Source organism: Puma concolor, chromosome D3 (assembly GCF_028749965.1).
Source record: "Puma concolor isolate L17-30 chromosome D3, mPumCon1.1.hap2, whole genome shotgun sequence".
Classification (NCBI taxonomy): domain Eukaryota; kingdom Metazoa; phylum Chordata; class Mammalia; order Carnivora; family Felidae; genus Puma; species Puma concolor.
In genome coordinates, this window is record NC_141678.1 from 1,652,800 (window position 1) to 1,679,895 (window position 27,096).

At 60.9% G+C, this 27,096-nt stretch overlaps 1 protein-coding gene across 5 annotated transcripts in view; it reads right to left on the reverse strand.

Moving 5' to 3' along the window:
- Window positions 1–18,553: 18,553 nt before the first annotated feature.
- Window positions 18,554–27,096, reverse strand: part of ADGRD1 (adhesion G protein-coupled receptor D1) — a 149,036-nt gene continuing 140,493 nt past the window's right edge. For 3 of the 5 annotated variants that reach the window (XM_086681406.1, XM_086681405.1, XM_086681407.1), the window contains 5 exons: window positions 26,336–26,427; window positions 24,517–24,643; window positions 23,177–23,218; window positions 21,961–22,053; window positions 18,556–20,752 (listed from right to left, as the gene is read on the reverse strand). In XM_086681406.1, the coding sequence (XP_086537532.1) occupies window positions 20,657–20,752; window positions 21,961–22,053; window positions 23,177–23,218; window positions 24,517–24,643; window positions 26,336–26,427 (450 nt within the window). In that variant the 3' untranslated portion in view covers window positions 18,556–20,656. Of the gene's footprint in view, window positions 20,753–21,960; window positions 22,054–23,176; window positions 23,219–24,516; window positions 24,644–26,335; window positions 26,428–27,096 lie in introns of all 5 variants that reach the window. The other 2 variants (XM_086681403.1, XM_086681404.1) reach the window with 2 other exon arrangements.

Below are 27,096 nucleotides of genomic sequence, written 5' to 3' on the forward strand. Positions count from 1 at the left end.
ATATTGCAGCACAAAAACGTATCAAATCAATGTGCTAAAACAATGTTATATTAAGTCAATTATATCCCAATAAAAATTTTAAAAAACCCAAAACATCTAATGTTGAGGTGTACATACCTGGAAACCTATGGAGTTATAGCAGCTCAGTGTTGAAACACCTAGGGAATTAAGAAACTATCCCAGGTCAGTGTAGACACCCTGATAAATTAGGAAAAGATACCATTTTTGGTAGATATACCTGAGGAATTAGTGAAACGGTCCAAGTCAGTCTAGATGCGTCTCAGGAATTAGGAAGACACTGAGGTTCAAGATAGCCAACACCTGTGCAGTTAGGAGACACTTCCACTGTAGGGACAACAGAGAAACAGACTCCATAGCAGTACAGATAAGCCCCTGTTTTAATGACATATCCCAGGTCAGTGGACACACACCTTAGGAATTAGTGACATGTGCCAGGTCAGAGCAGACATACTTGGGGAAGGAGGGTGACATCCCAAGTCCTAGTAGAAACATCTGGGAATTAGGAATTTGTTCGTGTTAGTGTGGACACAAGTGGGCTACAAGGGGGTATCAGAGAGAACATGCCTGGGAATTTTCAGGAGTATTTAAGTTTAGGGCAGACATACTTGGTGAATGAAGAAAACACTCCAGGTCAGGGTAGAAATATCTAGGGTATTAGAGAGAGATCCCAGGTCAGTGCAGACGTAGCTGGTGAATTAAGAGGATATCAAAGGTTATTAAAGACACATCTGGAAAATGAACAATACGTCCCAGGTCAGTGTAGACACAGCTGAGGAATTAGCGGCACATTCCAGATCAGAGTAGGCACAACACGAGGAGGGAGACATCCAGGTCAAAAACATGCCTGGTTATTAGGGAGACCTATTAGGTCAGGATGGAAACAGCTGGGAAATTAGAATTTCTAGGTCAACAGAGACACACGTGGGTTGTTAGATGTCTCAGCTCAAGGTATAGATAACCAGGTGTCTACACAATTAGGGAAACATCCCGCGTCTGTGTAGACAAACCGGGGGAATCGGGGACCCATCCCAAATCAAAGTACCCACACTTGGCTTATGTGGCAGAAACACTAGGTTAAGTTAGAGACACCTCAGGAATTCTGTAGACATCCCAGGACGACGTATATATACTTGGGGTTTGGGAGACCATCAAGTTAAAGTAAACACACGTGGAGAGCTAGAGAGATTTTTTTTTCTAATTCAGCATAAACACACTGTTATTCAGGTGGCTTTCCAGGTCAACGTAGATACACACAAGGAATGAGGGGTATGAAACAGCTTATAGTAGCCACTCCTAAGTAGATACATCCCAGGTCAGTGTGGATACATCTGGAATAGGAAGATATCCATGTTCATGGTAGACACACCTAGGCAGTTATAGGGCAATGCCAGGTAAGGTGAGACACATCTGGAGAGACACAGATAAATCCCAGAAGGAGGGAGACTTCACAGATCAGTGTATACACACGCCTGGAATTCGGGAGAGATCCGAGACTGCGGTATATAGAACCGAGACTTACAAAGACATCACAGGTTAAAAAGACACAACTTGGGAAATACACATCCCAATACAATTTAGACCCACCTGGGCACTATGAACAACATGCCTGGTAAGTCTAAACACACCTGATGAAGCAGGGGGACCCCCCCAGGTCAGGATGCACACACTGGTGAAGCAGGGGGACCCCCCAGGTCACTGTATACACATCTAGCTTCTCCAAGAAGATTCCCAGGTCTTAGGTAGGTTTCTTAGGGTGATTCCTGGGGACTCGGGGGAAGTTCCCAGGTCGGTGGAGACACACAGTGGCAATAACGAGACATCCTAGACCACATTCTCCACCCTGGGGAAACTAGGAAGACATCGTGGTCAGGGTAAGACACACCCAGGGAATTCAAGTGACATCCAGTGAGTAAAGACACTCCTGGGGCATTACTGGGATTTCAAAGTCACTAGAGAAACTCTTGCAAAATCAGGGAGACCACTCAAGTCAGTGCAGCCTGGGAATTTAGGGACACAGCACATATCAGAGTATAGACGCTTGGGGATTAAGGGAGATGCCCCAACACAGTGTAGACACATCACTGTGTGTACCTCGAACACAGTGTAGACACATTTAGAGAGACATCCCAAATCAGTGTAGACACACTTGGACAATTGTGTGGGAAATACCAAAGGTGAGTATAATTAGGGAGACATCCAAGTTCATGCTGGACACACTTTAGAGATTATGGGGAATCGCAGGCTAGTGATGGCGCACCTGGGGAAGCTGGGAGACATTCACAGCAGTGTAGACTAGTCTAGGAAACGTGCTTCCATGTCTGCCAGGTCAGGGTAGAGACACCTGTGGTATGAGGGAGACATTCTATGTAGTAGACGACACAACTGGAGAGTTAGAAAGTCATCCAAGTTCAGGGTAGACACCTCTAGGGAATTAGGACACCCTAGGTCAAAGCCAAAAAGCCTGCACAACGGGATGACATCAGAGGTCATTGTACGTACACTCGTGAATTCGGGCGTAACCAGTGTAAGAGTAAACACAACAGATTAGTCATCACAGGTCAGAGTAGATACACCTGGGGAATAAGAACTACCAGTGTAGACACATGTGGTGAATTGGGGAGCTCCCAGGCCAGTTCAGACACACCTGGGAATAAGGGAGACATCCAAGGTCACGTTAGACACACCTTGGGTATCACAGGACATCACAGGCCAGAGGAGATGTGCCTGATTACGGAGACCGGTCGGGTCACTGTGGATGTACCCCAGGAATTAGGCATCCCAGTCAGAGCAGAAGTGCCAGGGAATATGAGAGACGTCCTAGGACTGTCCTGGGACAGGGAAGGTCCCTGCTCTCCCCCGCTGCATCACGTGGCAGTCCCTCCCAGCTCCGGAACTCAGAACTGTGCAGCACAGGCCCCTCCAGGCCAAGCGATGCCTGGTTCCAGGGAACCGCCACCACCCCAGCAGGCGTCCTGCACACACCCCCCTGTGCCTCTGCCCCCTGGAGGAGGGCGCGCTTGAGGCCGGCTGTGAGAGACAGACTGGGAGCCGGCCCAGGGCTCCCCTTGGCCCCGCACACTGAGCCCACATGCTGACTTCACAGCATGCACTGCCCTCCAGCCCACCCCTGCCAGATGCCAAGGCTGACACATCTAATTGCTTTAAATGGAGACAGAGGAGCAACTTTCAGCCTTTTAGGGCTCGCCTGCTTTGCATAGGCAGTGAAACTACAGCCAGCCTCTGTGGCAGACCACACACACCCTGGGGCAGGAAAGAGCCCAGACCCCTCTGGCCCCTGCGGTCCTGCGACCCAGGCTCCTCTGTGAGGGTCTTCACAGACACCAGAGCCCCTCTGCGGCCCCGCCTGGGCTCCCCCCTCTGCTGGCTGGAGGGGACACCCCTGCAGGCACCTGTCCACAACACCTACCTGGTCTTTTCCTTGATCAGCCTCAAGTGCCCACACAGGGAAAGCCTCCACCCCACAAGCACCTGGTCAGGGTGGGCAGTGCCTGACTTCCCATGGTGGGTGGGGGGGGGGGGGGGGGCGGTTAATTACAGTCAGAAACTCCACTGCCTGCTGAGCACACAGGATGTGGGATCCGGGGCCTGAGCCTCCTTTGGGCTTTGACCCTGGGTTTGAATGAGCTCACTTTGCACCAGGCCACGCTCAGAGCACTTCCTTGTCTCATTTTGGGGAGGCGTTTATCATCACCCCCATTTGTGGGTGGGAGCCCGCAGGTGTAGACAGGCTCCATCAAGGATGCCTCAACCTCACCTCCAGGGGGTGGCGGCCCCGGGGTCAAGCCCAGGCAGCCTGGCCAGAGCCCAGGGCCCCGACCTGTGCCTCAGCGGCCTCGCTGGTGACCTGGGGCTGCCTGCCCGGCTAGGGGACCAGGCTCCCCCTGCACGGGGACCACCCGCCCAGCTCCCTGGGCAGCCCCAAGCCCCCACCGGAGCCACCCGGAGCCTCAGACCCATGTCCTGGAGGCCAAGGGAGGCTCAGTCAGCACCCCCAGGGTGGCCTCTCCCGGGGAACCAATCAGGCCTTGCTGAGGATGCTGTGGGACAGGAGACCCCCCCTCAGGAGGAAGGCACGCGGCTACTGCCCGGTCCTCGTCCCTGAGTGGCTGATAATTACAGGACGAGACTGCAGGACACGGCCCACGGCTCTCCAGGGTGAACAGCCCAGCCGGACTGTGGGACAGGCGCTGCCCGGAGCTAAGTGTCGAGGGCCCGGGAGTACCGGCTGGGACTCACGAGGACCACTGCAGTTCTGAGCCAGCTGCTGGAGGACGGAGCTGGCCGCCCACCGAGCTCCCCCAGAGCCCCTGACCCCGCAACGCACCCGCTCAGGCCCCACCGGCCCTCCAGCGGGCCGGGCTCACGCCTGATCTGGGGGACCTGCACCCGGCGAGCCGCACCCTGAGGCCCGGACGGGCCCCTAAGGCTCAGAGCCGAAACTTCTGCTTGAGCAGACCTGCTCCATGGAACCGTGGTGGGTGGGGACATCTCTGCCACCGTGCCCTCGCCTCAGTCCTGCCTCCCTCTCCTCCTCAGGGGCAGGGGAGGCGCTGCTCCTTCCTGTAAAGACCCCAGACCCACGCGGCTGGTGGGCCTGCCCCGGGGGCTCCGGGTACCAGGACCCGTCCTCGGATTCGGGGCCTCCGGAGCCTGACAGATGCACTCTGCCCCCTCCCTCGGCCTCTCCGAGAAGAGCAGAACCTTGACTTTCATTTGAGAAGTTAATATTCGTTAAAACTCTAATAATAAGGATTTACGGTTGCATTTCAGGAGAAATTAAGGGAATAATCCATAAGTCTTTAAGTGCATTGTCCTTAAGCAGAAATATGTCCAGCTTGGTTTTCACGATTTCTGCTGAATTATTTAACTTTACTGAACTGTTAGGAAATATTCTTAACAGTCCTAGCAACCTTTTTTATTAACTAGCAACCTTTTTTATGAATATTAAATTTTTATGCAAAATATAAGAATTTAACATTCTGCTGAATGTTTAGTAAACTCTAAGCAAATCGCATTTTTTAGCAGCTTCTGAATGACTCAGCAAAGCTCTGACATAAATCACCAAATCTGACAGAGGGCAGAACGACAAATGTTTCCTCCCCAACTGAAGGGTCCCAGGAAGTGCAGGTGTCCCGGCCCCGGGAGGTCGGGGGGTTTCTGCGGGTTGTGCGCTTGGAGCACCCGGGAGCTCTAGTGAAGTATCGGACGAGCTGTTTGTGGCCGAATCCTGGGTTTCTAATGGGGTCAGAGCAGACACCCGAGGTGTTCTGTGCGAACACAGGTGCAGCCCCCCCACCCCCCCACTGCCGGCCCCCTCAGCTGGGCGGAGGCTGTCAGGGCAGCCCTGGGCAGGAGGCAGGTGGGGAGAGACGCTCCCACCCCCTGGGAGAGTCAGCTCCTGGGGCACGAAGCCCAGGTGACCCTGAGGGCTGCAGGCACCGCCTGCCCGGGGCTCAGTCACGTACCCAGGGGTGTTCGAACCTCACCTGATGACCCTGCCCAGGCCCCCCCTCCCACCCCTGCGGGGACTCGAACAAGGAGGACAAACCCTGGCAGGGTCAACAGAGCCCACGGGCCGTCCCGACCACCGTGCCCCGCTGGCGACACCACGAGCACCTGGCGCTGGGATCACTTCCCGTGGGAATCTGGGGGTCCCTCCTTGCCGTGGCCCCAGGTGCAGGGACTGTCCCAGAGGGAACAGGTTCCGCTCCAGGCAGGGCCTGCAGGCCGGACTGGGGGCCCTTCCTGGGGCTGCACTGTGTCCTGCCATCTCTGCATCTGTCCACCTGCCTAGCACGGGGAGCAGTCAGCATCCTGAGCACCCCACCTGACCCCGCCGCCCTGCGTGGCATCCCCTGCCATGCCTGAGACCACACCCTGCCCTGGCCACCTGCCCCTCCCAGACACCAGGACCCTGGCCTAACACAGGGGCGATGCCAGGGGGGGCTGCCACGGGGACAGAGCTCCCTGGCTTCCTCCTTCCCCTTCCCCCACCTGGGACAGAGGGACAGAGGGACAGGGCGGCTGGGGGGGACCAGGTCCTGAATCAGAAATGAGCCTCCCTATCAGTTCACCGAACACAACTGCTCAGGGAGGGGGTGACTCAGACAGCACATCCTGAGCTGTCCCACAGGAAGACCCCTCCCGAGGGACCCCGCCGTGGGCTGGGGGCCAGACTTCTCCCAGTCCTGCCTCCTGCCAGTGCCTTCCAGGCCGGGTCATCCCCGACCAGGGCTCCTCTCCACAGACGGGACGTTCCAGCCACCCACACCCCCAGGGCTCCTGTCTCAGAGCCCGGGGCCAGGAGAGCCCCAATCACCCATGTGTGCTCGAATCCTCCCGGTGACGGGGAGCTCACCACCCGTCGGGCAGCCTCCCACGGGACGGTGGGAAACCCCTCCCTGCTGGCCCAGCCCTGCAGACAGCACGGCTCCATCCTGCACCCCCACTTCCTGCTCTCCTGAGTCGGGTCTTCTCCGGCGGGGCCCCTGCCCCCAGTCACCCCTGCCCCCAGCCGCCCCCACAGCCCCTCAGGTCCCAGAGCAGGCAGGTGCCCAGGACCCCTGCTCCCCACAGACCCTTCCCTCCTGCAGCCTCGGGGGCAGAGCAAACCCCCCAGCGCCCACACAGGCACCAGCCGGGGCTCCATCTGACGGCTCAGAGGGAACCGCTGGGGCTCGGGGGGTCCTGCCGCACGTCCCGCTTGCTTTCTGCCCGTGCGCGGCTTCTAACCTGCACCCACGTTCATCATGCAAGGCCGACGTCCTCACCCTGGAGCCGGGCTCTGCTGCCCCGGAACGCGGCCCCACGGCCTGAGGTCTAGGACGCAGGTCCCCTTGTGATCCATCCAGTCGCGGGCTGGGCCCTGAGGCAGGACGCCGGCTCCACATTCTGGAAACCCGGAGCCTCTCCCTACAGAGGAGCTCCTTACTCCTTCCTGACACACACCCTCCTCCTCCTCCTGCTGCTCACACCTGCAGTTAAGGCCACGGAGCACAGCAAACACACCTGCCCTTCATCCCTGGGCTGAGCTGCAGGTGACACCCAGCAGGGCGCTGGGCCGCCCCTGGCAGGGCTCCCTCCCTCCCACCCACACTCGGGCATTTGCTGCAAAGCCACTCACCTGGGGACTCAGGCAGGTGTGGGCAATGCACGGAACCGGCCCTGACTTCCCCAGGGGGCACAGAGGCCAGGGAACCATGGGGACCCAGGCGTCCCGACTGCTGGTGCCAACCCCCCTGTCTAGAGACGCGCAGCCCCGTTCCCAGAGACCGGCCTGAGGGTGAACGCAGGGGACGCGTGGGCCTCCCTCCCAGAAGACCCCGTGCGTGGCCAGGCCTGGTCCCCGTCAAGTCCATGACCTCAGACCCCCGAAGGCAGCTCTCTGGGCCCTCACCTGTAGGGGCTTCTCAAGGTGCCTCACCTGGGAGCCCACATCCGGGGAAACCTTACCTGGGGTCCGTATCTAGGGGGTTCCACACGGAGGGATCCTCACCCGGGGGTCCATAACTAGGGGGGGCGGTCCACACTTAGGGGGCCTCACCTGGGGGGGCCTCAAGAGGGCTGTCAGAGGCCCCGACTGGGGAAGGGGCCCGAACCCTCGGGGCTGCGGCCTGAGATGCAGGGACAGGCGTCTGAGACTCGGGCAGGCCTCTCGCTTCGACCGCTGACCCCACCTCACCTCCCTTCCGTCGGGCTCGGTGCCTGGGTCACGGGCCGCGGGCACCCCGCCGCTCCCTCCTGGGACACGGGGCCGGTCCTCGGTCCTCGGGGTGGAGGAAGCCAGCCCTTCTCTCCCAGCCACAGGGCCTCTGCTCTGGCTCTCAGGGGTCCGCTGGGGGGAGGGCAGGAGGCGGCACCTGCCCGGGGGGCGGGGCGGGGCGGGGGCGGGGCTTGCTCCAGGCTGCGGAGCAGGGCAGGAAAACACCTGCTGCTCCTGCCCCTGAGCTGGCCCAGCTGCCAGGAGGCACGTTAGGCAGAGGAGAGAACCATCTGCCTCCCTGGCACACGCGGGCCCTGGCACAGCCAGCGGCTGCTGGCAGATGACACCGGCGGGGACCACGTGGCCCCGGGCACGTCGGGGCCCCTCCTCTGGGGCCTGGCGATGGCCCTCGGGCTCCGTCGGAGGACGTGTGCTCAGGCAGAGGAAGGGTGCGGGCACCGCCTCCCCCGGGTCCGCCGCCCCGTCCCCCGGTCCGTCTGACACGGGCCCACCGGCCGAACCGGGTCTGGACCTGCCACCCGGAGACCCGCTCTGAGGGGGGGACGTGGGGGGTGGCGGGGAACACCTGCCCGGGGCGGTGCTGGCGCGGAGGGGACTCTGCGGACCGGCCGCTAAGGAGGAGTTCGGCCCGGGAGGGGAAGGGGGCTCCGCGCGGGGACCTCCCGGCGGCTCGGGCTGGATGGGCATCCTGCGGGGACGCGGCTCGGGGTGTGGCTCTCCGACGTCGTGGTCATCAGAGCCGCGGGGCGCACGTCACGTCCGGGATCCCCACGGGTGTCCCCATCTGTGATATCAGCACGTCTGGCACGTCAGGTCTCAGATCCCCACGTGTGACGTCATGTGTCACAGGCGCAGGGCTCATGTCTCCTCCTGTATCAGCCCGTCGATGTCATCTGCCAGAGCCGCACGTCCCAAGTCCTGTTCTAGAGCCGCAGGTCTGACGTCATCTGCTGTATCCACGCGGCCCACGTCACTTCCCGTATCTCACGGTCCCACGTCGTCTGTCGGAGCCGCGCGGCGCACGTCACGTCCCGGATCCCCACGTGTGACGTCATCGGTCAGCGGCGCAGGGCGCACTCACATCCTGGAGCCGCACGTCTGACGCGTCCGTTGTACCCACACGTCGCCCGGCACGTCCTGTATCAGCCGTCGGACGTCACCTCTCAGGGCCGCTCCTCACGTCCTGCCCGGATGCTGCTCGCGGGTCCGGGCCTGGGGCCGCTCTGATCCTGGGTTGTGACCCGATCGCGTCCGCGGGCGACTCTTGACAGTGCCGATGGCCTCTCGGACAGCGCACCTGCCCTGCTCACCACGCCCTCCTCTGTGTCCCGACCCCACGACACGTCCACCCCAGCACCTTCGCACACACCTGACGTCAGGTGGGGCACCTTCCGGTCAGTGCCAGCTGAACCTTCTTCTTGGTCTCCTGCTGCTGACCTAACGAGTTACTACAGTCAGTGGCTTGGACGACACGAATTTCTTCTGTCCCAGTTGTGCAGGTGACAGGTCTGATGTGGGCTCCCTGGGCTACAGTCAGGGGACCATCCGGCTGCGCTTCTTTCTGGGGCTGTGGAGCAGGACCCGCTTGCTCATTCACGCGGGGTTGTTGGCGGCTCCTGGGGTCGTAGGGCTGACCCCGTGTCCTTCGGGCTGTCAGCCGAGGGCCTTTCCCCCGAGAGGGGCCCCTCGCTCCCCCTTCAGAGCCCCTCTGACGTTGCAAGCCTGTCCTCCTCCTTCTGTCTGGTCCCCCCACCAGCCGGGAAAGGTCCCCCGTTCCAGGCCCCACACGGGGGATCCAGAACACCCTCCCCATCTCAAGATGGGTAACTTCATCCGTCGACAGAGTGCCTTGTCCCCTGTAAAAGAACACGGTCACAGGTCCTGAGGATCGAGTGTGGACACCTTCGGGGACATCTTTCTGCCAGCCACACCTCCACAGCCTTGGCTCGGGGTTCTCCTACCCCGTTTCCCTGACGGGATGCTGTGATTTGCTGAACTGCTCCTCTCTCCGTCGCCCTCCTCTGACCTGGGGCTCAAACCTTCTCAAGGTCAAGAGCAGTCTTCAATTTCCAATGGATGCAAAGTTGACCTCTTGGGACACCCTCAGACAGGTGGTTTGGGGACACGATGGACGGGGGGCAGCGTGCCCGGTGAAGGGGTGTCTGTTTGCCCAGCACCAGCCAGCACGGCCGCCATGTGGGACGGGCTCGGCCAGCCCCGAACGAGCAAGAACGTCCAGGAACGGAACCGCACGTGAATCTCCTCCCTCGCTAAGCACTGGCCGCCCAGCCAAGCTGCTTAAGTGCTGACACCTCTAAGTCCTGCCCAGCCAGTGTTCTTCAAGTTCACGGTCTCCGCCTGGGAAGTGCTGGGTCTGACACACAGCCCAGTGCCTCCCCCGCAGGCCCCACATTCCCAAGATCAGATCCAATGTCCCCCACTCACTTTGCACCCCGCTGCGAGACTCTGTCCTGCCTCCTGCGTGGCCCCACCTGCCAGCCAGCCCCACCCACCATCCTGCTGCCCCGTGCTGGTCCTCAGCCCCCCATGTCTACACTGAGCGCCTGCCTCACCTGCTTCCTGCCATGTGCACCTCTGAAGAGAGAGGTTAGGGCTCCAGCCGGAGAAGCTCTGACGACTCTCGGGGAGGCACAGACGTAAAGCTGTAAAAGCTGGTTTCTGTTTTTTTTTTCAACGTTTTTTATTTATTTTTGGGACAGAGAGAGACAGAGCATGAACGGGGGAGGGGCAGAGAGAGAGGGAGACACAGAATCGGAAACAGGCTCCAGGCTCTGAGCCATCAGCCCAGAGCCCGATGCGGGGCTCGAACTCACGGACCGCGAGATCGTGACCTGGCTGAGGTCGGACGCTTAACCAACTGCGCCACCCAGGCGCCCCATAAGCTGGTTTCTGTTTAGAAGTGCACGCCCACCACCTCACAAAGCACGGAAGATTCTGGCATGGGCTCATCAGGTGGCGACCAGGCATAAAAAGTTGATTCCTACGAGGAACCTCTGATAAAGTCGCATGGGGCTGAAAGCGGGACATCCCATGGAATTAGATGGGACAGCGTGCGGACACCCTACCAGAAATGTGCGGCGGCATTGAATGATCCGCCACTGACAGACAAGAAGACAGAGTTCTCTCACCTCCTCGGCCGACCTGACAAGACCCCCCGAGGGCATCTGGAGTTTGGGGAGATCAAAATTCTGGAAACAGTCGCAGCCCTTTGCCCTGGGGCTCCCCGAGGAAGAGTTCAGAGAGTATGGCGACAAGAATTCACTGGCTTTTCCCCAATTTTGGAATGTTCTTTGGCAGAATCCACGTGTCTGCAGCAGAGCCCTTTGTGTAGGCTCCCTCGTGCCTTGTCTCTGCGGCTCACTGCCCCATCCCACGTCTCTAAGTTTGGGTCCCCCAGCTCTGCCGTGACCTGGCCCTGCCGGCCCGGCCCCCCGTGTCTCCTGTAACGTCTCTCTGCCCACCTGGTTCCCACCCTGGCCCTGCTCCTTACTCCCTGACCACTTTCCCCAGGACCTCGGCTTAGCTCCAGGACCCAGGCTGCTGCCACCACGCCAGAGGGCAGAGGGCTCTGGAGGTCTCCCCGAGGAAGTCACACGCTCTGCTCAGGAGGGACTCACGACGCCTCCACTCGGCAATCCCAGTGTTCCAGGCGGGGTGGGAGTGCGGGCCGTCCGCCCCCTGCCCGCAGCCTCCCGTCGCCAGCCGAGCATCAGAAAAGACAAATGAAGCCGATCTTAACCCAGCAGCCCCGAAACCCACCGGCCCGGCCGGTAATGCATCCCCTGGGCCCGTCCTGGGCCGCTGACGCCCAGTGTCCTGTCTTACAGGTGCGAGACGGCGCCACGGCAGGAAGCTGGCCGGAGCGGCCAGGAGCGGGAGGTAAAACATCTCTGTCACTCGAGACCGAAGAGTAACGAGGGGCCTCCAGGACCCACGACGACGGCCGAGCCCGCCCTCCCCGTGAGCCGGGCCCGTCCACATCAGAACCCTCTCTGCCGACTGCTTTTCTCTGGGGGCTGTTCTCGCAGGCAGGGGGCGGCGGGGGGCGCAGACAGGAGGTGAGAACACCTGGGCTGGGACCCCAGCAGGCAGGTGAGTTCAAGCCCCTGCTGCCCCCGGTGCAGCCCGGCACGCCCTGGGAGCCCCTCGGAGAGGCAGACTCTGGGCCCTGGCCTAGCATCTTCGGGAGGCCAGCCCCAGCCCACCCTACCCTGAGGGGCCCGGGGCTGAGCCAAGGCCAGGGCGGGTGCAGTCTGCAGTCAGCACAGCGCGGGGGAGGGGCAGGACACGTCCTGGTGGGGCTGCACCCGCCAGGGGGGAGCGTCAGCCCTGAGCCGCGGGAAACCACAGTCCACGGGAGCCTAGGCAAGACAGAAGTGACTTCTCACTCGCGAAAGAACACTCGTCTGTCTTGTTTCTAGGAATGTCTCAACATCTGGTTCCTCCTTATGTTGAAGCAGGCTGCGTGAGCTCCAGCCCCCACATCCACGTTCCAGCTGCTTGGGACGGGCAGGCCACCGTCCTCATCTGACCCCGCCCTCCCGACCTTCCCTGGGCCACCTCCAGGCTTGGGGAGCAGCTTCACGCAGAGCCACGGCAGCCACGGCCCGCGTCCCAGGATGGGCGCTGGGAAGGCACAGTGGTTCTCCGGGCAGGGCCAGGCGTGAGCGTTCTGGGGGCCTGGTGCTCCCCGCCCCCACATGGGGAGACAGCACACCCGGCGTCCATCTGGAGGACCCCCCCAGGGAGAGAAGAAAGTCGGCTCACTGAGGAGAAATCTCTGGAAACCCGGAGATCTGGAAAACCTGGAGAACAGAGGGACAGAGTAGTTTGCAAACGGACAAACACAGTTGTTCACCTAATAGAAGCGGAGGGGGCCCCAGGACCTCCAGTGACGTGACCACGCCCCACAGCTCGCAGGGGTCAGGCCCCTCTCTCGTTTATCTGGACAGACTCCATTAGGCCCGTTAACCTCCTTCATTAACCCTCCCGTGAGGACGCCTGCTGGGGAGGGAGAGCCACGCGTCAGCCGGGGGACAGGAGGGCAGCAGGCGGCGTCCCCCAGGGCTGGCCCTCACAGCCTTTCAGCCCCAAACACGAGGCAGAGGCACATGGGGCCCCTCCTACCACCCAGGGATGCCAGGGGCCCTCCGGTGCGAACAACACAAAACTCTCTGGCCCGAGGGAGGAGGAAACTTCTCTCCCAGCAGCGGCTTCAAGACGGTCCAGAAGCAGCTCCATTTGCCATCAGGGACCCCAGCAACCTGTGTCCTCCTACCGCCGTCACTGGGGGGCTGGGGTCTGGCCAGCTCCCTGTGTCACCCCGTGGTTCCAGGCTTCCTGGGCAGGGGCCAGTGTCCCTTCACTTGTCACCGGCTGAGGTACCTCCCATGCCTTTGTGTAAACCAGTCCCTGGAAAGGAGAACGGACCACAAAGCCCATTTTATGGCGATCGGGTTTCATTCCTGGGCTGGGGGTGGGGTCACCCTTCCCTGAGTCACATGGGAGAGAGACATCCACAAAACTCAAGGCCATCCCAGGAAGGAAGGCGCAGGGTCGGTGCGGCCGAGACCCCGTGCCACGCGCTGCCGTGTGGAGAAAAAGTTCAAGTCCCCGCCACTGCTCCCTTGTTCTACAGGATAAAATTCAACCAAAGGGTCGGGGACCCAGGACTCATCCACACACAGACATGGAGAAACTGAGCCTTTGTTTCAGATTCCATCCTGCCAGGTGACAACTCGGTGACTCGGGGATCACGTGCCTTCATTTCCACCTTCTTTCCAGAGCTAAGTCCAAGTTCCAGGGAGTTCATGTGGCACCAAAGTCCCCAGGAGGGAGGACCAGATACCCGGGCACCGCCGCTGAGAGCCTGCCTGCTGGTGCCCCCTCCTCAGGCCCGTGCGTCTCCAGAGAGGCCATGAGGTCCGGGGCCGGAGGAGAGAAATCCTTCTCCTCGCAGCCGAAGCACGCCTTGCTGGGTGCCAGGGGCCATGGGTCATACCCACCCCGTCATCATCACGTTCCTACCCCGCGGGGCAAGGACGGTATCAGAGCTCTATCCTTTCCAGGGGCGGGCACCTCGCCCCCTCTCCGGGCCCCCTGGTCTGCCTGTGTCCCCAGAGAGGGGGAAGTGCCTGCTCACCGGAGGAACACTGCTGAGGGCTACCATCGTAGACACAGACCCGGTAAAAGATGAATCTGTGTCATAAAATTACAGAGCGGTTCCCCTGCCCCACGTGGTACCACCGTGGCTAGAGGTCCAGAGGGTGCCCGAGGCTCACAGCTGAGAGAGCTGCTCTCTGAGGAGCACACAGGGAAGGTCCATGGTCTGGAGCAAAGACCAAAACGAGGACCACGGAGGAACTTAACGCCTTGGGCATCTGCGGCCGTGGCAAATTTTCAACACGGCCCCATTCCCGGCCGGACGGCACAAACCCTCCCGCTAATGTCCCGCCTACCTTGGTTCCTAACACCCAACATAGACACGGACAGCTCTGAATGACAGCAACACGGCAGGGCGGGCCAAAATGTCACGGAAGAAAAAAGCACCAGAACCAGATTCACGCACTGCACAGGTGGCGATGAAATCTTCAGGCAGGGAATTTTAAATAACTGTGACCGATGTTAAGAGCTGTAACGGAAAGAGTAGACAGTGTACAAAAGCAGACAGGTAATGGAAGCAGAGAGATGGGAACTCCAAGAAAGAACCAACATAAAATGCTGGAAATCAAACACCCTTTGAGGGAAACAAAGGGTGCCTGTCATGGGCTCACCGGCAGGTTAGCCGCAGCCCAGGAAAGGATCGGTGTGCTTGAAAAATTACTTTAGAAATCAGTTAAAATATCTATGGGAAGTTGAAAGCCTGCATTCTACCAAACGTTTAAAGATGCAATTGTAGCAATTCTAAAGGTGCAAATAAACGGAGAGATACTCCAGAGTTAGGTGTTGAAAGACCCAATATCACGAAGATGTCAATTGTTCAGGATCGATCTATAGATTGACCACATGCCCAATCAGTATCCCAGAGAGCTATTTTGTGGATCTTGACAGACTGACTCTACAACTTATATGGAAAGGCAAAATATCTGGAACGGCCACAACAGTGAGAGAGAAAACCCCCGTTTGGGGACTCACTTCCTGATTTCTAGATTTCACCACAAAACCACAAAACCACAGTCATCAAGACAGCACGGTGTCGGAAGGAAAAGACAGACCAACAGATGAAGGAAGGGACGGAGTCGAGATCCCGGAACTAGAACCTCACAAACACAGTGGTCAACTAACCTTGGACGATGGAGCGAAGACCGCCCCACGGTGAATGGACAGTGCCCCAGACAGATGGGGCTGGGGCCACTGGCGGCCACGAGGGTCTCCACGGACAAGAATGGGTCTCGATGCAAACCTCCGACAGTATACAAAACTCAATTTTAAAAGGACCCTATGTTTAAATGTAAAGGCAAACCATTACGTATTTAGAAGAAAATACAGGGGAATCTTTTCAATCTGGGATTTGTTGAAGATTTCTTCGGCCCGACGCCAGAAGTACAACCGACAAAAGATAAAACTGATCCATCGATTTGCTCGGGGGGGGGGGGGGAGGGGAGGTGGGGGCGACACACCGTCCTCACGGCGGACCGAGTTTTCTACCACCCTCTGCCCAAGGGACACCACTGTAGACAGTCGCCCACGGAGGACAGCCCTCGAGGAGGCGCGGGAGTCTAGACACTCGGCAAGTGGATGGCAGAGGTTGGAGCAGCAGCTTCTCGTCGCTCACACCCCCTTCCCCAGAGTGGCCCAGCTGGCCTGGCCCGGCTTGCCGCCCGGGACCTTCTGGCCTGTGATTCCTCCCGGGGACGAGGGTGTGTGAGTACGGGCCGGCTTCCCCAGCCGCACGGACACTGCCGGACACGCACTCCCCATCCCGCCCAGAGTACAAGGTGGCTGCGGGACTGGATGGCAGGTGGCAGCCAGGACGACGCAGCCGGGGCTCTCGGAGCACATCCGAAGGGCAGAGTCGCCACTGAGCACGCTGCAGACTCTGTGAGGAGGCTGGACCGTGGTCCCCAGACTCGCCCCAGGAGCCCCCAACACCGCGCAGCTCACCACGCACACAAGCACCCGTGGCCGGTTCCCCGTGCGCTCCCCGGAGAAACCACACGCTTCCGAGCAAGTGACGCTGCCCCGGGAGAGCAGAAGGGAGGCTCTCGGCGCTTGGCCGGTGCTTTGCGGGATCGAGCGAAGGCATAGCAAGCATATAAAAAAATTAGCACCAATCCTTCTCAAGCTCTTCTAGCAAACTGAAAAGCAGGGAACACCCCCGGCCTTCGGATACCAGGCCAGCGTTACCCTGATGACAAAGCCAGACAAGGACACTCCAGGAAAACTGCAGGCCGATGTCCCTGACGGACGTGGATGCAGAAATTCTCAGAACACCAGCGAGCGACTCACTAAAACCACCCTGGATGGTTCGACACATGCGCACCAAAAAACGTGCCACGCCGCACCAACGGGACGAACGAAGAGAATCCGGTGCCCTGCGGACAGCTGCAGGAACAGCGTGCACAGAAGTCAATGTCCTCTCACGATCAAGAAAACTCTCAGCATAATAAAGTCCTCACGTGACGAGCCCACGGGTGAGCAGGTGAAAACTTTGCCTCGCGTGTCAGGGGCGAGAAAGGGAGCCTGTCCCCACCTCCCGTCAGCACGGAGCTCAGGGCCCCGGCCATTCAGTCCGGCAGGAAAAGAGGATAAAAGGCACCCAAATCCTACAGGGGAGGTGACATCACCTCCGTGTGTAGATGACGTGATGTCATGCACAGAAAACCCTGTACGCGGGAAAGTCGCCAAACAGGACTAATGAAGGAATCTGGTAAGGCTGCAGGATACGAAACCCTTGTCAACGAAGAGTAGAGAAAGACAAGGTGGTGCACACACTGGGGTGCTGGGCATCTGGGACGACCCGGAGAGCCGGGAGGGAGTCGTGCGCCGGGAAGTCGGGCGGAGGAAGACAGAGGCTGCGCGATCTCCCTCACGTGGAGAATAGGAGAAGGCCGACGCGCAGAAGCGGAGTGGACTGCTGGCTGCTGGGGGCAGGAGCGGGGGGCAGTGCAGTGGGTGAGGGGGTCGGGGGGTACAAACCCGCACTCGCAAAACGGAGCGGTCCCGGGCCGAACAGACCGCGTGGCGGGTGTCTTCACGCACGGCTACTGACACCTCGTCGCAGCATCTGCAACCGTGTCTGGTGACGTCAGCGCAGGCTCCTTGTGGGGACCGCTTCACACCGTGCACGAGCATCAAACTTCGTGATCAGCACCTGAAGCCGACAGGGTGCTGTATGTCAACCATCCCCCGACAAAAACGCACAAAGCTCTTTTCTAAAAGTAGGGAACGGTCAACGGAGCACCCCCACATCCCTCGACCTCAGCCCTCACGGCCGAACCGCCTAAACGTGGCGGGAGATGCTGTCAAGGCCGATCTGCGCCCAGCCAGATACAGACCTGCGGGGGCGGACTCCACGGGAGCCGCGTGAGTACGAGGAGGCCGCTGCGCGACGCCTCTGGGGCTCCCGCGGGAGGAGGTGTGACCAGGGAGCCACGAGACCCTCCTTGGAGCCGCCTTGGGGGGGGGCCCTCGGCCCACCCACCGCACCTGCCTCCCTATCAGGGCAGGTGGAGTGAGCAGGAAGCGTGCCCACCGTGTGGATGCGGTGCCCCAAGAAGCAGCGAGGCATTTTCAGGATGGTCGCGGGCTGAGCTCAGTCCGAGAGCGGGAGGCCTCTGTGGTGCCCGGGGCAGTGTCCATCACAGGGCACACCCCCCACAGGAGGCTGGGACAGGGACGCCCAGCACCCAAGTGAGACAGTTACACGGCAAATAGGTGATTTTACTCGCCCTGTGTGTTCCCAAGTATCAGCTCCCTTCCGGGAGGAGGGAAAGGAAGTAAAGGCACGTGAAAAGCTCTCAGCAGGGACCAGAGAGATGCAGATTAGGACACGTTCACACGTATTAAACTGGCAACAAAAATACTGACGACAAACACGCCTTGCTGGTAAAATATTTGAAAAAAGAAAAAACAAGAGTCATCAATGACTTCTCACTGGTGTTGAGCGCTGACCCGGTACCTATCTTGGTAACAATCTGGAAAAACATTTCAAGAGCCACGGAATTATTTCCGTTTTGACGCAGAAACCCAACTGTGAAATTTTAACCTGGAAAACAATCAAGATAAGAAAAAAAAGCCACAAGCACAACATCAAAGACATCAGTTTCCATCTACTGACGCACCTACCTAGCGTACGAAGACAGAAAGTCTATCAAAACAGTAACGTCACATGCACATAAACCGTATAGAACACCGAAGCATGGAAATCCTAAGATAATTCAAGGATCTGGTAAAACGCGGCATGTAATTGGATGTTTTATGCATACCCATTACAACTGTAATTATGAATGCGACACAGCGATACGGAAGGTGGTTGAGAAGTTTAAAAGCAGACGGCTGTGCAGCAGATACGACGTAGGACCGAGTGAGGTACGTCTGTCATCCCTGCAAACACTGTGGGAAAGCGAATGCGTGGGGCCGGGCGGCCGGCGGTGGCCGGAGCTCCCACACCCGGCACACGTCTACACAGGGCTGCACAGACCCTCTCCCCACTGCCCCCCCACCCCCTGCCCCGTGGCCGGTGCTTGTCCCCCCGGCCCGCCCTCGGGAGGGAGGCTCCCAAGAGCCCCGGGATGTCATCCACCACAGTGTCCCCAGAGCTAGGACGTGCCGGGCACACAGTACACAGTAGGCACTGAATAAGTAACCGGTGAGTGAATCCCAGGGCAAGATTTCACCCACGTGTCTCTCTACAGATTTTTGTCATGAGACTCAGTCCCGCTCATCTCCCACAAGCAAAAGACCTTAGGACTACACTTCATCTTAAGGACATTTAAGATTTTATTTCATAAAAATTACAACATATTTTCACTCCTCAGTGGCATCCATCGTCTTTCCTGTGCCATAAACTACTCTAAACACACTGTCCTTTCCAATTTCTTATCTTTGGCCGAATTACATGTAGATAATAAAGCACCGCAGAAGCCGAAATCTATAGCCTATAAATAAAGTGCACTGCTTTCCTTCATTAGAAATAAAAATTTGTTCATTACTTCCCTTGATAGATTAGCTATGTAGAGCGAATATGCTGAGTTTAAAACAAAAGAAATCCATCTAAAGTGAAGACGGTTCCTTACTTGATTTGCTTCACCAGAAACAAAAGAAACAAAAATCCAAGTGTAGACCTCAGGATACAGTGTTCTCACTTCTAGGTGCTCACGGGCCTGACAAGGATGCCCGTGAGTTACAAGCGATCTGGTTTCTGGAGTCATGAGGAGAAGCCTGGGCAGGGGCTGGGCACGCTCGGACTTCTCACTACACACGGGGTCTCTGTGGCGGTCGACACCCCAGCCCGTCCCCAGGGGCTGCACAGAAGGTAACGGACGTCGTCACCCTGTGCCGAGTCGCTGCTGCGCTCGGGGCCTCACTGGGATGGAAGAACAAAGATTCCCTGCGGTCGACACGTGGCTCTGTGTCCAGCCCCTCCCCACGCAGGAGACGCCTGTGGGTGACTGCTGCGCCCACCGTGACGGGGGCATGTTACATTAGGAAGGCACCCGACCAAGATGGAGAAGGTCCACAGAACCATGGAGAAAATTCACTCCGAGACCCAGTGGGCGCACGGGGCGGGAAGGGCTTAATGCTACCACGGTCACAGTTTTACAGGAAGATTTTCCAGTATCAGCTACGGGTCTGAACTTCTCACCCACGCATCTCACAGACCCTTAGTGCTGACGCCACGGTCACAGCCAGTGGTCACAGCCTGCTTCCGAATATTCGGTGGCGTCTGGGTTCACATCTAGGGTCAAGGACCCTGCCCGCGCGTGGAGGGGTAAGGGCCGCTCCCATCTCCTATGGGGCCGAGTCCCAGTCTGCAAAGCAACATCAACAGGAAGACCCGGCCACCGTCAGGCCACCGTCCCCGGGTCCGTGGCTCGGGTGGCCGTGCGGGCGGCGAGGTGTGGTTGCCATCGCAGCAACGCGGAACCCGCCGCACCACCCTCCACCGCGTCTGCCCGTTAAACACAGACAGGGGTCTGTGAGTGACCAGGAAGCAGCTCCGGGAAGCCGGGCCGCGGGAAGCCAACCGCAGGCCGGCAGCCAGCTCCCGGGGGCCGCGGGCGCAGGGAAGGCTCAGGTGCTCACGGCGCGGCCCACATCAAGGCCGACCTTGAGAGGGACCGGAGCACTCCCAGCAGCGGCCCACCTGGCTCTTCGCCCGCGGCCGGGCCCGAGCGGCCAGAGACCCCAGCCCAAAGCCCCGGCCCCGCAGAGGCCTGGCAGGGGTGGCATGGCCGGAGCGTGAGGGGCCCCCCTCAGCTGGCGCTGGCTCCTCGGAGCTTGTTGCGGCTGATTCAGCAGGTCGAGGACATTTCTCACGCTGCCCACACGGCCCGTCCGCCTCTGCCTGACCCTCTGGGGGCTTCCGCCTCCCCGCGGGACCCTCCCCTTTGGTCCCGAGGCCCCATCGTGGCTCCCAGGCTAACCCGCCCTCCTGGTGCGACAGGCCCTGGGGCCTGTGCGCCCATGGCAGGTGCCCCAGGGGACAGTCGCTCGGCCACAGGAGGACCAGAGCCGGGAGGGCTGCGGGACCGGCGGTAGGCTCTGTCACACGGGGCGGGTGGGAGGCAAGGAAGCCTGTCCCGGGGGCCACGACCCCCACATCCAGACAGCAGCGAGGAGAGGGTCTCGTGGTGAAGGCAGAGGGCTTCTCGTGGTTCGTCTGCGGGTGTGTTCTGAGCAGCAGGATGGCGGCTGCAGCCTCCCTGCTCACACGGTAGACAGGTCCACACGGTGTGCAGATTGGCTGCTCTTGTCCCAGGGGCTGAGCCTGGTGGACACTGTGCCCGGCCGGGTCCCGTTCATCTGCAAACCACAAAGGAGTGAGCTGAGAAGACCCTGCCCCATGATGGGAAACCAGTCCCGGCGGGCGCGGAACCGCCGGGCCGGAAAGCCGCGTGAGGCTCCCCTCGAACCCGCCGGGCCCCCGCGCTCCCCGAGGAAGAGGACCCTGAACTCCGAGGCCACACTGCTCTCCGCCTTCCGCCCGGGCTCCTCGGCCCTGCGTCTGGGGGCTGGTGTGCGCCCTCTGCCGCGCGCCCGCCCGGCCCTGCGCTCTCCACGTGCGTCTACCGAGCACACCTCGTTGCTGCCGGAGGCTGCGGGGTCACGGCAGCGAGCAGAGCCAACCAGGGCCTTGTTCCCGGGGGTGTGCACCCCGTGGGAGGCAGACGACGTCACGCTCGCACAAATGAGCAAAGCGGCGCAGACAGGGGCAGCGCAACACCGCACCGGGGGTGCCGTTACTCCGCGCCACCCAGGAGGCTCTTCCCGAGGACGGGACCCCGGAGCTCAGCTCGGAGGTGGTGGCGCCATGAGAACGCCCGACACGTGCCCCCGGCGCCCGGTGGCCCTGCCTGCATCTCCGCGGGAGGCGAAGGAGCCCGGTGTTGAGAGGACAGGCTCGTCGAGAGCCCCGAGAGCCAAGACCCCGGTTCTTGGGCGTCTGCAGAGGAAGGAGACCCCTGACGGCTGGGCTGTGCCTGGTGACCGTCCTGCCTCCCTGGGACACCAGCAGAATGCCCGGGGCCCGCCTCCTGGTCAGCTGACCCTTCCGTCCTCCTGACGCAACACAGAAGCACTGCCCCCGGGGAAACGGGCAGCAGAGAAGGTCGCGTGACACCACCGGGACGGAGGACCCCGCTGTGGGCATCACGTCACCCAGAGCCCACGCAGCCTGCAGGCCACGTCAGGTGTGAGCAGGCTGAGCAAGAACCGCCGGTGCCCGGGCCTCGCCGCCACGACCCGCACGGGCAGCCACCTGCACGACGTGGCCCTGCCGAGAACAGGCTCGGGGAAGGGACGAGAGGCGCGCCGGGGGCTCTGGGTCTCGGAGGCCCGCGAGGGCAGAGGCCTGGTGAGCTCAGCGCAGCCGGAAGCCGCCTCGGCTTTCCAGGTAACAGGGACAGAGCAGCAGACGAGCGCCTGCGGGTCCACGCGGTAGGGGTGCAGGTGCTCGGGACAGGATCCAAGCGAGAAGCGGGGGCGCAGACGGGACGCCGCGTGGCACTTACGATGTCAGAGCTGAAGGGCTTCGCGTTAGTGTTGCGGTTGGAGCTACTCGTCAGGGTCCAGACCTTGGTTTTGTGCTTGAAGGCGGCCCTCACCTTCGAAGGCAGACGGCGGATTGGTTAGGAGCAATTTCAGTGGTGGGAACAGCAATAGTAACAGATCTTTCTCAGAGGTCCCTAGGAATTCGTGCCGAAAGAAAGCCCCGGGACACCAGCTGCAGGGCACGGGCAGGGTCTGGAAGCATCAGGTCCAGACTCACTGCCTCATCTGGCAGGTGCGGACCTTGTCCCCATCACCGTGCCAGGGCCGCACAGGGAGAGAGCTGGATCCGGCCTGGCCCCTGCCGGCCTCGTCACGGTTCTGCACGGGGCACGGGACACACTCAACAAGGAGTGGTGGAGGGGGCAGAGTGTGACGGCAGCAGGAACAATGGAGATGAAAAGCCAACAGACGCAGGGTAGGCTGCGCGTGGCCTTCCCACCTGGTGGACCACAGTTTCGGGCTCTGCCGGGCTGCTCCCTGGTCTTGGCAATCATGTGAGCCCTCCCCCACCGGTCACCATCATCCTCAGCGACCCCCCCCGCCCCTCCCTCGCTGCCTGACCCAGCCCTGTACAAACGGACCCTCTGCAGAGCACCCAGGTGGGGTGGGACCTCTGCCTAGTACAAGTACGGATCCTGAGGGACAAGGCCTGGAGCCTCTCCCCTCCCCGAGGCCAAGTGCACGGCAGGTGCAACGCCCACACCGTACTGAGAACGAGCCCACCCCAGCTGCCCCAGGGCCTGTGGAGGGCCTGTGACACAGTCCCCCCAAACCCCGTGGTCTCGAGGCCTCCTTCTTACACCCCAGATGCGTTCGGGGAGGACTGTTGGGAGGCCACCTGCATCTTACTGTCCCTGACGTGCCAGGCAGCAGCGAGCAGGTCCAGGGCGTACAGTTCGGCTGCCTCCACCGTCCCCATCCCCCCTGCCCTCCGCAGAGCCGGCAGGGCCCACCTGACGCCAGGAGGGGGACGCTGAGTGTTGCTCAGCAGCCAGAAGTCGAGAGAAGGGCTGACGGAAAGCAGCCCCACTGCACACAACTTGTCGCCCCTACCAAAGCCTATCCAGGGTTACGTTCCCAGACACCGGCCTGACGGGGCAAGACGGTTCCTGCGCCCCGTGCCCTTTCAGAAATGAATAGCCTGCTTCGTATCATCAGGAAGTAGAGTAGACATACCTCTGAATTCAGGAGACAATGGAAAAGGAAGATGAAAAACCCCTGGGGAGGAAGGGGAGAACACAGGATTAGGGCCCTTGCGTTTTATCGCGGCACTTTCCAGGGCTTCCTCCCAAGGCCACATGGGCTCTGGAGAGGTCCTGGCATGGCTCAGTGCCAGGAAGCCTGTAGGTGAGCTGTGTGCCAATCCTGACGCTACGGTTTGGAGCCCCCGAGGATGGAGGGGCGTCCCGGGTCCCACCCTGAAATCTAACCTAGAGGCAGGCACCAGCGTGACGGCCACGCTGTTTGGGCGAAGGCGTCTACAGAGGTGGATTCCCAGACAGGGTGGACCCGGGAAAGAGCAGAAATGCTGGGAAAGGACAACGGCATGGACATCAGACAATTCCTTAAACTGAGCCCTGGTGTCCTCATCTCAGCACAATGATAACAACGAAACAGGCACGAGAATGAGGATGTCCCCCAAGCCCCGGAGACAGCTGCTACGTGTCCAGCGCTAGGCGACCCCTCACACGAGTCATCTCATTCAGCGCTGAAGCAGCCCCGTTAGTGGGGCCCGTTCTCGTTGAATGGGGGAGGAAGCCGGGATCCAGAGCGGAGGGAGGTGGCCCAGGACCCAGGGTGTGTAAGGGCTACAGCCAGCAAAACCGACGGTCACGTTCTTCTGTGAACAACCACAGGGAGACGACGCGTGGAAGCCTGTTACAAATTAGAAGCCTGACGCTCGTCCGTGAGATGCGGTCCCCGGTCAGGAAGACCCGGACGCGGTGTGACTGCACAGCGAGGGCCGGTGGGCCGTGCTCGCGGCTGCCAGGATCCAGCCTTCGGCTCGACCGTGTGGGCTGTGGGTGGCGGTGGGCACCCATTTCCACCCTTCCTCTGGGCGGGGGTGGGGGGGGGGCTGTGTGTCTGGGGACGCAGGTCTGAGCACCCTAAGCCTCGGGTTTCCAGGCTGCTGACCCTTCCCTGCCCGTCCACGCGGGGGACACGTGTGAACCCAGACCCGAGATACATGCCGTCGCCGCCTCCCCACGCCCGGCCCCCTTTCCAGAGCTGCCCGCAGGCTGCCGTCTTCCCTCTCAGGCCTGAGCGTGCCTCTCGCCAGTCCCAGCCACCAGCGGGATGAACTGGGTGGCGACCCCGCAGGCCCCGTGTGCTGGGCGCCTGGCGTGTGCCCCATCGATGCCTCTGCGCCCGGCCGTGGGGCAGGCTCACGCCGTGGGCCCCCGGGGGGTGTGGCAAGAACAGAGAGGGGGTCTCCCTCCCGCCCCGGTGGCAGCCTGCCGCGCACATCTGCTCACGCGGCGGCCGGCCTCCCCCGGGAGTCCGCAGGCTCTCACCTGCAGGGAGTTGAGAACCGCAAACATGTACTGGAAGACCACGGCCTGGCTGTTGACAGCGAGCACGCCGAAGACCCACGAGGTTCCCAGGATGGGCAGCAGCACGGCCACAGCTTTCGCCGTCAACCTAAGAGAGAAGTGGATGGACGCGGCCACTCTGGCGGGGGTGGGTAGGTGACGGTGGGTCTAAGGGACCGGCCTCTCGACCGGAGGCCTTTGAGCGGGAGCGGACACGGCCCTGCTGGGGGCCGGGCCTGGGCTCCTCCCGGTGGGTAATCCTGGGTGAGGAGCTGACCGTTCGGGACCTGAGACGGGGTCCCCACCCAGCCGGCAGCTCCCCTACGGCTCCCCTGCAGCCGGCGCTCCACACCCGGCAGCCGGCGCGCCCTCTGGGCACCCTCACTGACCACTCCGATCCGATGGGAACGCCGATCCCGGGCACCCACGGCGGAGAGCAGCGCCAGGCCCCGGCCGGGCGGACCCAGGGGGTGGGAGGCACGTCCCGCATCAGCCTCGCAGGCTCCTTCTCGGAATGTGGGCTCCGTGATGAAGGCACGTGGTCCCTCCCGCGTCTGCAAGCCCGGGGCGGAGCTTGCACGGAGTCAGCGCCCACCGAGCGCCAGCCGGACCAACGTCTGACCCCAAGATGTCCTGACATAGCACACTGTCTCCCCGACCTCTGAAACAGCCAGCTTTGCACACCAGGGCTTCTGTCCCAGGGCCTCAGCGGGCAGCCCGGAGACAGACGTGAGCTGTGCGCTCAGTTCGGTGGCTGCCTGCCCCTCGTAACTGGGCACGGTGACCACACGTCCGCTTCCTCGCTAGACCGCAAGCTCCCCCACGGCTGGGCTGGGGCCTCATCCCCGCGACCCCAGAGCGTGGCACCGCAACAGGGCCCGGTGGGCTCTCGGGACGTGACCCCTGACTGAACGAGTGAGTGAGTGAGCGAGCGACGGACAAACGCACGAGCAGGCACAGGTGCCTCACACGCGTCCAGCAGCTCTGGGAGGAGGTGCGACACGGCCACACTGAGCCTCCCGGTCGGACGCCCGAGATCCCTGCCCTGGCAGCTCCCGGCCACAAACCCTGAAAGCCAAGGACGGTTCACACAGGTCAGCTGCCGGGGAAGCCGCAGCCACAAGTTTTCTTAAAGTCACTGCAGTTAAAACCCTCGAATCTGGGAACAAACCATCACGGACCACTTAAGCTTCATCTTCAGATCCTGGAAAACCCGTATGTGAGAGGAGTGGCTGTGAGAAATGGGTCTCAAAACGTGCTGGCTTTTTCTTAAAAATTGAAACATCAAAACAGAAGATCTTGGGGAGAATACGTCCAGTTGAAGCTCCCTGAGGCCTCTTGTTAACTGGGCCGGGGCTGTCGGGGTCCTCTCGTCACGTGCAGAAGGAGCAGCAGGAGCAGGGGGGTGGAGTCCCTCCCCAGAGACACCTGCTCCTCCTGCAGACGGACCAGCCCGGGAGCACCTCGGGCAGCTGCACCCAGAGGAGTTCCCTCCGTGCGACAGCCCTTTACAGACGGGAGAGCTGGGGGCTGCTGGCAGGGCCGAGGCAGGACGGAACCTGCGATCTTCCTCCTTCGCCCCCGCAGGTGGCCTCTCACCCTTGGGGTGGAGCTGTCCCCAGATAGCATCCAGTAGCCCCCATCTTTCACATATGGGGCAGTGAGGCTGGGCCTGGTCAGAGGAGCTACATAACAGGCAAGCAAGGATGTGAGCCCAGGGCTCCCCAGTGCCCCCCGCCCGCTATCTGCGGGCAGCTGCGTGTGGCCGAGACCACCGGCGATGGCCCAGAGTCCAGCTTACTTGAAGGCACTAGGGTCCCCATGGATCTTGTAGTTGTCCGCGCTGATCTGTGAAATGACCCTGGTCACGGCCACGAGGATGCCGACGTTCACCTGCACAAGGGGAGCAACGGAAGCCAAGGTGAGGGTCCTGATCCCACCCCACCCCCCTCGCTCTGAGCGAGCAGATGGCGTCACTGCAGAAACGTAACCCACACGGGTCCCTGAGCGTTTACCTCCACTTGGCACACGGACGAGCACCTTCTGGGAGCCCACGTCTGTGCCGAGAAAGGGCAGCCACCCAGCCCATTCTGCCCCCAGGCACACAGCAAGGGAAGGCCTGGGGTTCAAACCTCATTTCAGCATTGCTCACTGTGTGGGACCCCACGTGATGTGCTCATGCCCTTGGAACCTCAGTTTCCCCATCTGATGAGAAACAGTGGCAACGCCCACAGCGCCAACAGATCATTGAAGAGATAAGAACTCGCACCCATAAAGGCACCTGCCACTTTCACTTCCTGGCCCCACCCAGGCCAGCGGCCACGTGATCCTTGGAGGCCACAGCGCATCCGCCTCCTGGCTAGGCACCTGCTGGGAGGCTCCCCTTGGGGTCTGTCGGGCAGGGGTGCTGAGGAGGTCTCTGCAGAGCCTCAGGCACAACCTGTCCCCTCCCGAGCAGCTCTGCAGGGAGCTGAGCGAACCTGGCAAGGCAGGAGGCAGCAAGGGGGAGCGAGAGCCAGGATTTCCTTCTGCTACTGCAGGATCCAGGCCCGTGCTGTGGCC